The sequence below is a fragment of the Dreissena polymorpha genome, chromosome 12 (genome assembly GCF_020536995.1).
Source record: "Dreissena polymorpha isolate Duluth1 chromosome 12, UMN_Dpol_1.0, whole genome shotgun sequence".
NCBI lineage: Eukaryota > Metazoa > Mollusca > Bivalvia > Myida > Dreissenidae > Dreissena > Dreissena polymorpha.
Genome location: NC_068366.1, coordinates 74,757,717 through 74,772,839, shown reverse-complemented (window position 1 = coordinate 74,772,839; position 15,123 = coordinate 74,757,717). Strand labels below are relative to the sequence as shown.

Genomic DNA, 15,123 nt, shown 5'->3' with positions numbered 1-15,123 from the left:
CTATACTTGCCGACTTGCTTTGGACGTTCTGGTAAAAATCGGATCTGGTTGATTTTTGAACCATACAGATCTTGCAGTGATTGCAGGAAATTAACGGATTGTTCGAACGGCTAACGGTTCAATATGAGTTGTCATCAGTGTTGCTGAAATCATTTGATTTGATATCAATCTAAAGCCATATAATATTATAGTGCATGTATTTTATATAGTATTTCTCCTGTTTAAATACATGAACCAATTACAGTATGTAATTTGTGAGGTTATTTATCATTTAATGTTGATAAGTGACATGGAAACTGACAACATATCGTATACATGTTTATAATGCCATATTAAGAATAGTATAGGCAGATGTTTTTTCAAGTCGTCGATATAATTCGTCATTGATTTTGAAATATTTAATATACTTACTAAGGAATCAATTGCGTACAATAATATTACAGTGTATATTCCACATAAGCCCATGATCATATTTTAAACATTAATCTATTAAGTTTCCATTATGCACAATTATTATGTAATAATTTAATAATATAATAATTTATATCCTCAAATTATTTGTTTGTAGCAAAAAAACAACAACATGTCAGTAATAATTCAATGCACAGTCTTGCATAATATTGTACCAAAATACATTTATGCATGCCATCCCTTATTATCTCATTTAAAGTTGTTTGGTTGTATTTTATTTGCAAAATTAGCTATAAGGTGAGGTTTGAATCTCAAAATTTTAGAAGATTTTTTTTTATGAAAGCAAAACAAAACAGCATCCAATTCTTATGTAAAACAAAGCTCAATCTACCATTGCAAGCCTTAGGATTAAGTTTTGTATCCCAACTGCAAATTTTTCGAATTCTACCTCATTCGATATTAATGATATAAGTGGTATTTAATTTACTTAGACCATCATTCACACCTTAAATATTAAACGTGTAGGAAGGAAACAATTGTGCTAAGTTTTGAGATTAGTATTTGATATCGTGTTTGATGATATTTAAAAACGTTAAGAACACATTTTCAATATAAAAAACATGCAAAATCAATAGTTTAATTAAGTGGTTCAAATGTGAAAATCCTCATACATTTCTTATTTTATAGTCGTTTGACTTTTCTGTTTTAATCTAGTCGTATTCACATACATTAATTGATTGATATACCGGGTTTTACTATATCAAAGCGGATTATAATGTGGTAGAAGAATATGGAAACAATAAAAGGCCAAAATGCACAACAAATAAACTTTGATGCTCTGTTCACCTCAATTTTGGCGCGTATTCAGTCGGATCAAGCATTGGACGTATCCAGGTAAAATGTCTCCACCACAATAAACACACAATTTATCTGACAGCTCGATTGGTGAACGCTTTCGATATCAATATTAAGAACATTATGCAGACTAAAAGGATAATATGAAATTTATCTAAAATTTAACAAGCGTTTTGATCTATCGACACAAATTTAGATGTAACGTTTTATATTATTAATCTCTGAACAATATTTGTATGCAAATGTAAGTTTAACTGTATAAATATCTGAAATCTTGAAAAATCTTGAGATTTTAAACAGAAAGTAGAAATATGTTCAAAATGGCTTCTGCTGGACTTAATGTTTCAAACCGAGGCAACGCAAGCGACTTTATTGGAGAGTGTATTGTAACACGATCGTGTGAACCATGTATGAAAACCAACACATCAAAAACAGCCACTTTGTTTTGCAAGGATTGTCAAGAGTTTCTATGTGAAACGTGCAGAAATCCACACATCGCATATAAATCAGGACAACATGGCATAATCATTATTCAAGAAAGAGAATCATCACAAGTGGTCGTGGACATGAAAGGAATGGACATGTGTAAAGAACATGGAAAGGGAATCGAATTTTTCTGTGAAGACCATTCTAAGTTATGCTGCACTACCTGTGTAATAACACACCGAAGATGTGATAAAGTGGATGAAATAGCCATAATATCGTTGCAGAAAGGAGAAGAGATAGATAATATGAAATGGTGCTTATTGAAGTTAGAATCCGATGCAGACGCTAATGTCATTGAATGCAAGCAGTCGGAGAAACAGTTAAATGAATCAATTATCGACATATCTAAAAAAGTAGACGATTTGAAAGATCGTTTAATAAAACAGATTGAAGAGGCTAAATGTGAATTTCTGACTAAGGCAAATGCTTTGAAATGTGACGAACTTAAGCGACAAAACGACAGGCATGCTCTAAACACAAAATCAAAGGATGAAATAAATGAAATATTGTCAATATTCTCTGCTATTTCAAAACAAGGTTCAATTCAACAAATATATATATATTCAAAACAGATTGAAGAGACATATAGAAGGATCAGATCCGACATAAAAGAACAACGAACAACAACAAAAATGACAATTTCTTATCCGAGAGAGCTACTGTCGTTCCTTGACATGGGTAGCAATTTTCTTGAAGTGAAATTGGAACGAACAGGTATTATTAAATTTCTTATCCTTAGTCGACGTAATTGAATTTACGTAATATAGTTATGTTTGGAAGTTAACCTTTATGTTGGTTTTCGTTTAGCACAATGTGTTTATACAATCATTCAATTTAAATTCATATAAACCTGATATAATAAAAATATTACATTAGAAAGGTTCATGTAGGAACGAAGTCAAATATGTTGTTAATCCTCCATTAAGAAGGCATCACAACAAAATGGATGTTGTATTTATTTTAATAAAGTGTTCCCGACTAACTAACAAAAAGTACATTTTAAATTGTGGTCAACTTTCCTTCATACTGTACAAGCTGCGATACAGTCGATTGGTGTTTAATAGACAGTTCTGGACTCTAAGTCTCATTTCAACGTAAAAATTATAGATTCACAACATAAACAATTAAAGTGAATAGTGTTCAATGAATCACTGTAAGAATGACAAATGTCTTACCCTTTGAGACATGTAAACGTTTTAAATTTCTACCCAAACATATGTATTTACAATGTGAGTTTCATGGTACACAGACATTACCGGATAACCTTGGTTTTCCCAACCTGTGCCAAGGGCTGTCTCAAAACATCTCCAAATTAGTAATAACTCAGTAAATCATACCACGTAATAACATTTTGGTATTGATTATATTCTAATCGTTGTCAACATTATTAACCCTAATGAAACCTTTATATTGGCAGAAAATTCATATGTATTTTAATAAATAGTATTTATGCCGAAATGAAAATGGACCTTTAATTCTAACTTAAGTCGCTGAATAAAAAACGATTTTTGAGATCTTTTGATTTAATTGAGATTTTTCATACTACAAACTACCAATCACAAAGAAAAATTAAGATCACATTAAGATTACAGATCTACGCATTGCAACAAACAACAAAATAAATGTTGAAGACTGCCACTACAGTTTAAAAAAAGGCACAGTTTAATGAAGTTCATTGTTCAACATCACTATCTGCATTGATCATATACACCTTACAGAAAATATGGTTTATTTTAAACAAACTGATGAACCATCAAGGGAGGCAACTCGTGACGTCGCTCATCGGCAGTAAACAAAAATTCGCACAGATAACATGTCATCAACGTATCTGGATACAAAAAGTCCGACATCATTAAATAAAGAGTCGAAACATTAATCTTCAGAACATTAAATGCCTGTTGCATGCAAGCTATTTAGAAAATAACAGTCGTAAACCAAAAAGTTCGAAATGATTTTTTCGCGGTTAAAGACAGAGTTCCTGGCTAAAGTCAATTGAAATATTATTTTTAAATCATTGATGTATTGGTTTTCACCAAGAGAGTGGTAGAATACTTTTGAAATAGATAAAAAATATATTTTAACTTGTGTCTGCTACAAATTAAGAGTGGTTAAGGAAATTAACGATCGTACAAATGCGTTTACAGACATGTGCCCCCCAAAAAGATAGAATGGCTTTCATATTTCAAGTTTATCAGCCTTGAAATCATAAATTGATCAAATGAGAATCAAACTCATAGATTTATCAACCAATAATAAGTTACAAAAAAATTCTTTGGGCGCAATCATCATGTTTTGCGAAAACCGCGACATATTTTTTTTTTCGGATTCCGACGATCGGTTATATCCGCAACCACTCGGACAATTTTTGAAGGCAAGTTATCGTTTATATTCTGATGTTTCTTTCAAAAATTCTACCCCGGAATAGTTGTATATCAATACACAATTGATTTGGAAGTAATATGTTCTTGATTTTTGTGAGGCTCAATGTCTAAAACTGCTTAAACATACGCCTCAATGCTCAACTTAAGTGCATGAAATATTGTAAAACTGTTTTTATTTCGAATCTTCTATAACATAAATGCTGTTGTTTTTTCTTCAAAAAATGTAAATGTCATATCAAGTTTGAAAACAATCTTGGCAAAGATCAAGCATGTAATATAAAATGCAAATCATGTTTGAAATATTCCCTTTTAATCAGTATGTTGGTTTAATTAGTCAATAACAATATCACTTAATTGATTAATTTAAAAACTATTACAAGCATTTTTTTCCGATAAAATAATGACATAACATGGTTATATGAAGATATGAACAAATCATATTTGCTAGGGCGCTCGCCTAAAATGGCCATGTTAATAAGGAAGTACCTGATATCTAAATTTATTTCTCTTTATTTGTTTTTAAGACATGCAATGTTAAATTAAATGTCACAAAGTGCTGAAAATGTTTACAATCAGTAATAACATGTCAATTTAATATAAAGTCGCTGAGAAGAACCTGTGGCTGAATAAACAGGAAAAAAGGCTTTATGCTTATTGCAAAATGTAAACTTCATTCTGTATGAATTTTCTGATCAAACGTGGTATTTCTAGTTAATATAGGTGATACATTTTCAAGAATAAACACTTAATTATAAATTTTATGAGAATGTGTAAATTTCATCCGGTAGTATCATGTTACCAGATTTTGGTTAAAAATCCATAATAGTTTTTGAAAGTTCGTAACCCCTTTCTGCCAAAAAAATAAAATAAAAAAGAATGTTCGGAGTAATCCACTAAAAACAGGAAATGCTTTCTGAAACCCTGAATATTATTTGTGTAATCATTTGTCATCAATTACTTATGTTTAAAACAATCATTGGTTCATGCTACTGATGACAACATATTGAACAGAAGTTAGTTCCTAAATTCTGAATACAAATAAATAGTGTACAAAGGGAGCTGCACACTCAAACTGTTGGTTCATATTCGTAAATAATCGGCAAGGAAAATTTAGTTGAGGAAGTATACAATTATTTTTTTTGTATTACTGTTGCAATGATTGTGTCTGGATTAGTTTGGCCTTGGCTACGGATTTGTTATTGTAACATTTCTATTTCAACGGGGCTTGTCCATCTTGATTGCTATAAAAAACGAATAGTTTTCATAATAATTCTGTACGAAATGAATATAATATTATGAATATATGACTAGATACATTAACCATAATTCGCCATCCTTAGCTTTTCTTATGCATATTTTACTTTGAGAAAACTGTTGGCAAATAAAGATAACCCAATTACTCACCCATAAAATCAACATTTATTAGAAATGTATGTACTTGCAATCCTTTAAAGGTTCCAAATCAAATAAAAAATGTTTTCAATGTGAACTACTATCTACAAATTATCTTAATAATTATGTATATAACTATTATCACATAATATCAAATCATTAAAATAAAATAGCGGATTCTGTTTTTAATTGAAATTGCTTTGTTTGTGTAGATACAAATACGAAGAAGAAGCGAGCAAAGGTAGTGTTTCCTTATGAGCCTAAAATGATCGATGAGCTGAAGCTTGACGTTGGTGACATGGTAGACGTCCTTAATCAGGTAATTTTGTTAAGTCAACATTTCAGTGACCATTTGATTATCATGTCTTTTTAAGACATTATACAAAGTTATTTCATACTAATTGGAACCATTCGGACAGTCAGACAAATCTAACAAATCATCACTATGACTTACACACGTTTGGGCACTATCCGGACACAAAATCTGATAAGATATACAGTTGACATGTAAAACGCAAAATTATGATTTAACTAGGCAATGTTTCTTCTAGATTCTTCTGATTCTGCATGTTCAAGCCATTTATTTAACCTTATGGGACGATTTATTCTCGCGGATGGAATACAAAACAACAACTTCGAAGGATATATTTTAGAATTAAGAAAAAGTTTACCTGAAAGACTTTATTTTATCATTGAATATCACCGGTTATTATTTGATTCTAGGTTAGTTTTTTGTTTATAATAATTTAAAAAAAAATTCAAACGTTTAGGAATTTACGACTTTGTTATCCCAATTTTACTGTAAAGTTGGCACACATCGCTGAAGAAAAATACTAGTGTGAAAATCAAATATGGGGATAACCATCGTGTGATATACATGATATGGGCATGGAACTAGTGTAGAAGTGTTGCATTTTGAGAAAAACCCCTATGTATTTATAAAAAGTATCTAAGGGGGATACAGCCTTTATTTCAAGAGACGTAGCCGCTATAGAATAAAAACAACATACAGTCGAAACCCGTTGGCTCGAACTCGCTTGGTTATTATAGATTATAGATCATTGAAACAACTATGCATTGTCTGTATTGTATGTGACATCTGTCGTGATTCTGCAAATAAATTGCGAATGAAAACGTGTATATTTAACGTTTAGCGCGATCATGAGTGCAAAAAACGAATTATTTCGAATCTGCCATTTGTAAACGTTATAGCGAGTACGGTATATAAACAGCATAATAGTCGTACGACATTTATGAAACTCGCTCTTGTTCGTGCTTTCTCATCTTGCATATTCAATAATTTTTTCGAACAGAAATTACAGAGCCACATCAGTGTTCATACTATGTTTGATAATTCATTCGATTGTTGGATATTGTTTGCTGTTTTAAACACATATTAGGTCATTTCGCGGAGATTTAGTTAACCGTACCATGTGTTCATGGGCGAACTCACGTAATCAAGTCGTATTCGACTATGTGCTCATACCTTCTTTCGGGTATAATCATGAAATTAGTGCCGTACTTAACGAATAAACATACCTAAGCTTATTGAATTAGAGAAAAAACAATAATCAAAGGAGAAAAATTATATGTTCATGCACATGGTCATGTGAAATCACGTCCGTACCCAATTTTTTTTTCGTTCCCAAATTTTCTTTCGTGACCAAATATTTTTTCGTACCCAATTTTCTTTTTGCATAATTTTTGTACCCAAAATGTTTTTATCCATTTTTTTTTGTACCCAAAATTGTTGTACCCACATACACAATTGTGGTGATGTAGATAAACTTAAATTGATGCTTTTATATCAATCCTCTTCAGAAGCATCGTCACACTAGTGCTGTCAGTACTTTGATTTTTATCCACATACATGATGGGCCGCCATTCTTATTACAAGCTTATTTTGATTGACTTACTTTTAATTCAAAGGTTTACTTACACTAAAAACTCCAATCTCCACGCAGAGTTGTCGTTCCTTGCTCTCACATACAACTCTGCATAAGGCTCAGCACGCCATTTTGTATACCAAATAGCTAAAACCGAACAAACACATACAATGTATATTTGAGTGGATATTTAAGATCGCATGCATTTAATTAAGAAAAATGACTTTTAAATGTACGATAAATCGTGCAAAAACTTGTGAGTTTTAATGCAACTCTTTGGAACTATTGTATTGCCCATTTACACAGATGTAATCATTCCACGCACTTCACAAATGTAAACAATTGTACATATTTTTTATTGAGTGACGTGAGACATTGCTTCGACGTATTTATGTATGTTGGTTTCTTAACATAAAAAAAACATATCAATTTTATAATAATTAATTAAGACTGATATAAGATATCATGGTATGAGATGGTTTTCTTTAATGCAGTTAATGCAAAAGATTTTAGTATACTGTAACCTCAATGATGAACGCTTGGATTGATCATGACATGAATGAGACGCTTTCAAAACAATAGTCCGTTCTGAGCCCAACACAGAGGTGAATGTAATGTGACCGTCGTGCAAGAGATTGTAAAAACTCAACTGGATTATTGGTTAAACCGGTTACGCACTTGAATCGATTTAAAATACGTACCAAGATTTGTATTGCGTGTTGTTACGTACTGTGCTGATTTTTAATGCGTTTTTTTTATTTTTTCAAAGCGTAAATACGCAGTTACGCCTTTTATCTGGAGCTCTTTTTGTAATTGCTCTATATTTAAATAAAATTTTGTCGGAATGCTCGAATTCGCGAGGCTCAACTTATCGGATTGCTCAAACTGTTTTCCCAGTCCCGGTCACAATTTTCACACGTTCTTTTGGTCGAATTGCCCGAACTCGCTTCAGGTCGCATAAACTGCTAATCGATAATGACCGCCTGATTAAAGGCACGCAATAATTGATATCACACCGGTTGCAAACATGTCATCGACTCAATCGCCAATTGATTTGAGTAAAAGATGACATTAAATAAAATAAAATATTGGTACATACAGGTTTTAAAGTATTAAGTATATATATGGTTCTTGTTAATTCAAACGCAGAAAGTAGTACGGAGTTTAAGCAATATGTGTTCTGTTCAACTAGAGGGAAAATCGTTCGTAAACAAACGTTTATTAGAAATAGGATGGCTCGAATTCCGGATGGCTCGAACTTTTGTTGCCGTCCCCGACGAGTTCGAGCCATTGGGTTTCGACTGTATTACATGTTGAATGCTTACATGTTTACATTTTGTTAACTGTCGTTGTAGGAGGATGAAGGCTGGTGGAAAGGGACAGTGGACGGCAAGGTGGGCATCTTCCCATCCAACTATGTAGAGATTGTGAATGAATGTGAGTTAATCAACGTCACTGGTACGTAACAATCTTGTTCTTAAAGATTAGTGAAAGTGCTATATTGTGTTTTTCTGCGCGTTTTATTGTTTTTATCTGAACGCTTTTATGCTCTCATAGTCAATGTTTGCTACTTTTCTTGGGATCTATGGTAATATGTCGACCAATTATACGACTACAGAATTTAGGACATCTTTTGATAATATATGTTGCATAAACGGAATACCGTCAAGTAGTTTCCCGATGTACTACACATTCATGAGAAGCATACCCATGCATATTAAATATAAAATAAATACAAATAACACACCATGTACTCAACAACATTCGTAGAAAACAGTCTTGCAAAACAAAACAAAACGAACTAAATATTTTATTCACTTCACATTAAAAACTCTGCAGAAAACTCCAAAACTCAAAATAAATGGCAAATCGTTTTTCGAGAACAATATAAAGAAGTGAAACTCCAGCTGCTGGAGTAGTATTGCATTATTATTATAAACAATTAGTAGGTCCTTTATTTCAGGCATGTGACCGATTGCCCAAACAATACAAAACAGCACAATACAGCACAATACAAAACAACATAAACACAAATAAGAATAAAGCTGGGGTCACCGCCTTGGAACGGTCAATGCAAAGCATTGGGGGTTTAAACCGGTTTTGGAACGCATAACCTCACACTTGGCCCAGCAATTTTCATAATACATTTAAGTGTAAATAGAATTTAAACTCATAGCATTGTAACTCAAATTAAACAATAATGAAAGGGAATTAAAACGCATTCAATTTAATGACCATTTAATTACTCAATGGTATTGAAGATACCAGAGCAACAGAGTTACAACTTTTGAGGAACGATGGAATGAAACTATGAACAAGTGTCAACTACATTCCTTCTTTATAGAAAAATATTTAAAACTATAGCATCATAAAGTTTATATTTCAGATTATCATCGCACAAATACAGGAAGAAGCCGCAATAATGGGTGTAAAAGTTCCATATTACATTGCTTGGTTGTTTATGTACTGCTAAAAATAAATCAAACAAGAAACGCCTGTCACAGAGAAAATAAAAATAAAATTATAAACCCAATGACCTATGCATGTAGATTACAACTGGGAAAGTTGGTCGTATGACGTCACAAAAATCAATGTACCCAGGAACAGAGAAAGAGTTATGACGTAATTGACAAGCGAAGACACAATGACGTGAACAAAATCCAGGGGCAGTACTGTAAAGTAAAAATAAAAATATTAATAGGTCGGTAATTGAACTACTTATAAAACAAGTTTAGGTGATTAAATATTAAGAGTCAAATGTATAAATATGGTAATTCCATAAAAGCGACATTATTGGAATCAAACAGTATATAGGTGTTTTGACAACTGACGAAAGGAATGATTTGATGTAAGATGTGAGTCTAAATGTAGTTTTCATGCAGAATTGTGCAAACGACACAAAGACACAATTATGCTCAAATGTGAAAAATGCCCATAATATCATTAATGGTTCCAAATTTTAAGAGAAGAAATATATAGTGAATCAAAAACCATCAAGCACGTGTTTTAAGTACATCAGCATCATATCCTTTTGATAACAACGAGTTGATTAAATTGAAAAGTTTAATATGAACATTTTCTTTAACATATTTTAATTTTCGGACACGCTTCAAAACATCATGGATGGGAAATTCCATTATTTAATTGCCATTTTAAATAAACATTATATTTTAAAATAAATCACTAAACTTTGAGTGAAATCTAGCGAATTTACTTCTTAGGTTATGAATTAAATTGCAAACACATATGTGTCATGCCATATATAGCAAATATTGATAGCACACTGAGAAAGTTTAAATATAAATACGTCCATAGAATCTTAGCAACAAATAGATATATTTTAATGCAACCTATCCAACACAAATTTATGTGATATATGCAGCGAACATATTTAAACAATAGAACACCTCTTATGGGAGTGTAAACATATTCGAACTCTATGGAACCAATTGACTACATTTCTAGAGAAACAACAATTAAAAGTTAAACTGTCTCCCCTAAATATCAGTTTTGGTGTAAACACCTTCAAAATACGAGAAATTAAAAACACCGTGAAAAACATTAATATATTAATATATTAATTAAATATTTCATAGACAGCATGAAATACAAAAAAACAATCACCCTATTTTACCCTAAAGATCCCAATTGAAAAAGAAATAGCCATCAACATCAATACACTTCATTTTTGTTAACACTTTCATAATCCAGTCCAGTTAGTATTTAACTCACTTTACGCAACTCGTTTTTGATTATTATATTTTAAAAAAAAACACTCCATATATTACAAACAACCAAAGCTAAAACCTATAAATAATAGCATATCTTGTAAAATATGTTTGACATTATTACTGCTGTACGATACCATTGTTCTTGCTCATGCACATATTTACATTGTTTGTTATATATATAATAAAAAAAGTAAAAAATAAAATAAATAATATTGCCTAAATCTAAAAATCAGCTTACTTTTCTTCAATTAACACGTAAACCAAACTACCAAGCTTTGTATACTAGTATTGTATTTAAAAAGTTTAAACTTGCATGAAACGTAACGCTTTGATAACAATACTTGCGATGCTGCAATAACTTACCGGTATTATAAATATAGTCTTTTGGAATCCACATACGAGCACGTGTATACCTTAAGCATACGTATGCAAGCGCTGAACTACCATTACAATATTGTATAAATACAGATACAAATGTATACTCGGACCTTTTCAGACAACAGTTGTAATAAACCGCCGTTGCCACTTCCTGTAGAGCAGTTCATAGAACCTCCCCCTCTTCCTCCCAAGATTCCGCTGAAAGGTGCGTTCATTCAAACACGTTTTTATGTTTCTATTGCATGAATTGTAATATACTTCATAAGAATACTACAGACACATAAACAAGTAAATATACCGTGAACGGAATCAAATTATAACAAACATTGAATAAATGTGTTCTTCATTTCATCGATGGGTAAACATTATATTTGTTGGATTTTCTGAATTTGAAGCACTACGTGAAATAGATTTTGATGAATAAATGGGAAGAGTACTGCACAAAAAAAAATATAAAAAAACATTGTCTTTGAATAATTAAAATCTGTTTTATAATACTCCAAATGCAATATTATAAACAGTATGTAAACAGTAATTTGGCGCAAATTGTGTATAGAAAGCCTCAATTCCTCAACGTTATAAATACATTATATGATACCTTGAGTTTGTGTCATAGATGAACTTCCACAATTAAAGGCTTCATTTAATGTTCTGATAACATAAGCGCCATACCTTTTCAGAACATTAAAAGATTCATTGAAGCCAGAACTGCCGAGTTTTTTATTATTAGAAATATGTTTTTTAACTTTTGAAAACTTCCTCTATTGTTAAGATACCTTCTGTCGAAATGAACCTTCTCTGCTTTAATTTTGGACAGTTTATTCTTTTCACATAGATATTAAAGTCAAAAGGTTATTTATTGGAAAATGATTAACTTTACTTGCCTTACCGAACACATTATATACTTTTTACAATTGAAAACAAACGAGTCAGTGGCGATTCTCAAATATTAAAAGACAATTATTAATTACAAAAACAGACTTTTAAAAACAGTGTTAAACTTACAATACTATTAAAGGTAAAGAGCGGAAACTGTTTGAAATTAAATTTCTTTGTTTTTCTAGATACTAATACGAAGAAGAAGCTAGCAAAGGTTTTGTTTTCGCATGAGTCTGCGACCGAGAATGGACTGAAGATTGACGTTGGTGACATGGAAGACGTGCTTAATCAGGTGATTTGGTTATGTCAACATATCAGTGACAATTTCATTCTCATGTCTTGTATGGCTTTTTTATCATATATACAGTTATTTTATACTACAAAGCTCCCCTATGTCGTAAACACATTTAGGCTCTGTTTGGGCACAACATATGACGTGATATAAAGCTGACAATGTATCTTCTAGGTTCTTCTGATTTTATTTCTTCAAGCCATTTATTAACCTTGTGAAAAGACTTTTCCCTTGGATGGAATAAAAAACAACAACTGTGATATATATAGTACATATGTTCAGGATTAAGATACGTTTTAACTGAAAGACTGTCTTTAACCACTAAATCTCACCAGTAATTATTTGATAATATATTTGATTTCTGATTCTGCATGTTCAAGCCATTTATTTTACCTTATTTGACGATTTATTCTCGCAGATGGAATACAAAACAACAACTTTGATGGGTATATTTTAGTATAAAGAAAAAGTTTACCTGAAAGACTTTATTTTATCACTGAATATCACCGGTTATTATTTGATTCTAGGTTAGTTTTTTGTTTTGAATAATTTAATGTTTTCAAACATTTAGGAATTTACGACTTTGTTATCCAAATTTTACTGTAAAGTTGGTACACATCGCTGAAGAAAAATTCTAGTGTGAAAATCAAATATGGGGATAGCTATCGTGTGATGTACCTGATATGAGCACGGAATTAGTGTAGAATAGTTGCATTTTGAGAGAAGTATTTATACAAATTATTAAAGGGGGATACAACCTTTATTTCAAGAGACTTAGCCGCTATAGAATAAAAACAACATACAGTCGATACCCGTTGGCTCGAACTCGCTTGGTTCGAATTTCCAGTTGGCTCGAACTCTATATTCACATACAATTTTGTCGGAATGCTCGAATTCGCGAGGCTCAAATTATCGGATTGCTCGAACTGTTTTCCAAGTCCCGGTCACAATTTTCAAACGTTCTTTTGTTTGAATGGCTCGAACTCGCTTCAGATCGCATTAACTGCTAAAAGATAACGATTGCCTGATTAAAGGCACGCAATAATTGATATCACGCCGGTTGCAAACATGAACTCGACTCAATCGCTTATTGATTTGAGTAAAAGATGACATTAAATAAAATAAAATATTGGTACATACAGGTATTAAAGTATTAAGTATATATTTGGTTCTTGTTAATTCAAAAGCAGAAAGTAGTACGGAGTTTAAGCAATATGTGCTCTCTTCAACTTGAGGGAAAAATGTTCGTAATCAAAAGTTGATTAGATATAGAATGGCTCGAAATCCGGATGGCTCGAACTTTTGTTGCCGGCCCAGACGAGTTCGAGCCATTGGGTTTCGACTGTATTACATGTTGAATGCTTACATGTTTACATTTTGTTAACTGTCGTTGTAGGAGGATGAAGGCTGGTGGAAAGGGACAGTGGGCGGCATGGTGGGCATCTTCCCATGTGATTTAATCAACGTCACTGGTACGTAAACATCTTGTTCTTAAAGATTAGTAAAAGTGAAATATTGTGTTTGTCTGCACGTTTGATTGTTCTTATCTGAACGCTTATATGCTCTTATAGCCAATGCTTGCTACTTTTCTTGGGATCTATGGTAATATGTCGACCAATTATACGGCTACAGAATTTAGGACTTCTATTCTTTTGCTAATATATGTTGCATAAACGGAATACCGTGAAGTTATTTCCTGATGTACTACACATCAATGAAAAGCATAACCATGCATATTAAATATAAAATCAATACAAATAACACACCATGTACTCAAACAACATTCGTAGAAAACATACTTGCAAGACAAAACAAACGAACAAAATATTTTATTCACTACATATTAAAAACTCTGCAGAAAACTCCAACACTCAAAATAAATGGCAAATCGTTTTTCGAGAACAAGAATTAAATTGGAAACACATATTTAATAATGCCATATAAAGCAACTATTGATAGCACACTGAGAAATTTTAAATATAAATACGTCCATAGAATCATAGCAACAAATAAATATATTTTTAAATTGCAACCTATCCAACACAAATTTATGTGATATATGCAGCGAACATATTTAAACAATAGAACACCTCTTCTGGGAGTGTAAACATATTCAAACTCTTTATAACCATTTGACTACAGTTCTAGAGAAACAACAATTAAAAGTTAAACTGTCTCCCCTAAATATCAGTTTTGGTGTAAACACCTTCAAAATACCAGACATTAATAACACCGTGAACTACATTATTATATTAATGAAATATTTCATATACCGCATGAAATACAAAAAACAAACACGTTCTTTGAACTGTTTTATAAATTATTTAAACCTAAAGATCCAAATTGAAAAAGAAATAGCCCTCAACAACAATGCACTTCATATTTGTTAACAAAATTGGACACACATTTAACTTTCATAATCCAGTCCAGTT

At 31.7% G+C, this 15,123-nt stretch overlaps 1 protein-coding gene across 1 annotated transcript in view; it reads left to right on the top strand.

Moving 5' to 3' along the window:
* Window positions 1-1,311: 1,311 nt before the first annotated feature.
* Window positions 1,312-15,123, top strand: part of LOC127853345 (tyrosine-protein kinase FRK-like) — a 41,229-nt gene continuing 27,417 nt past the window's right edge. The window contains exons 1-5 of the mRNA XM_052387800.1: window positions 1,312-1,406; window positions 2,327-2,466; window positions 5,738-5,844; window positions 8,767-8,869; window positions 11,639-11,725. Coding sequence (XP_052243760.1) covers window positions 1,390-1,406; window positions 2,327-2,466; window positions 5,738-5,844; window positions 8,767-8,869; window positions 11,639-11,725 — 454 coding nt within the window. The 5' untranslated portion in view covers window positions 1,312-1,389. The remainder of the gene's footprint in view (window positions 1,407-2,326; window positions 2,467-5,737; window positions 5,845-8,766; window positions 8,870-11,638; window positions 11,726-15,123) is intronic.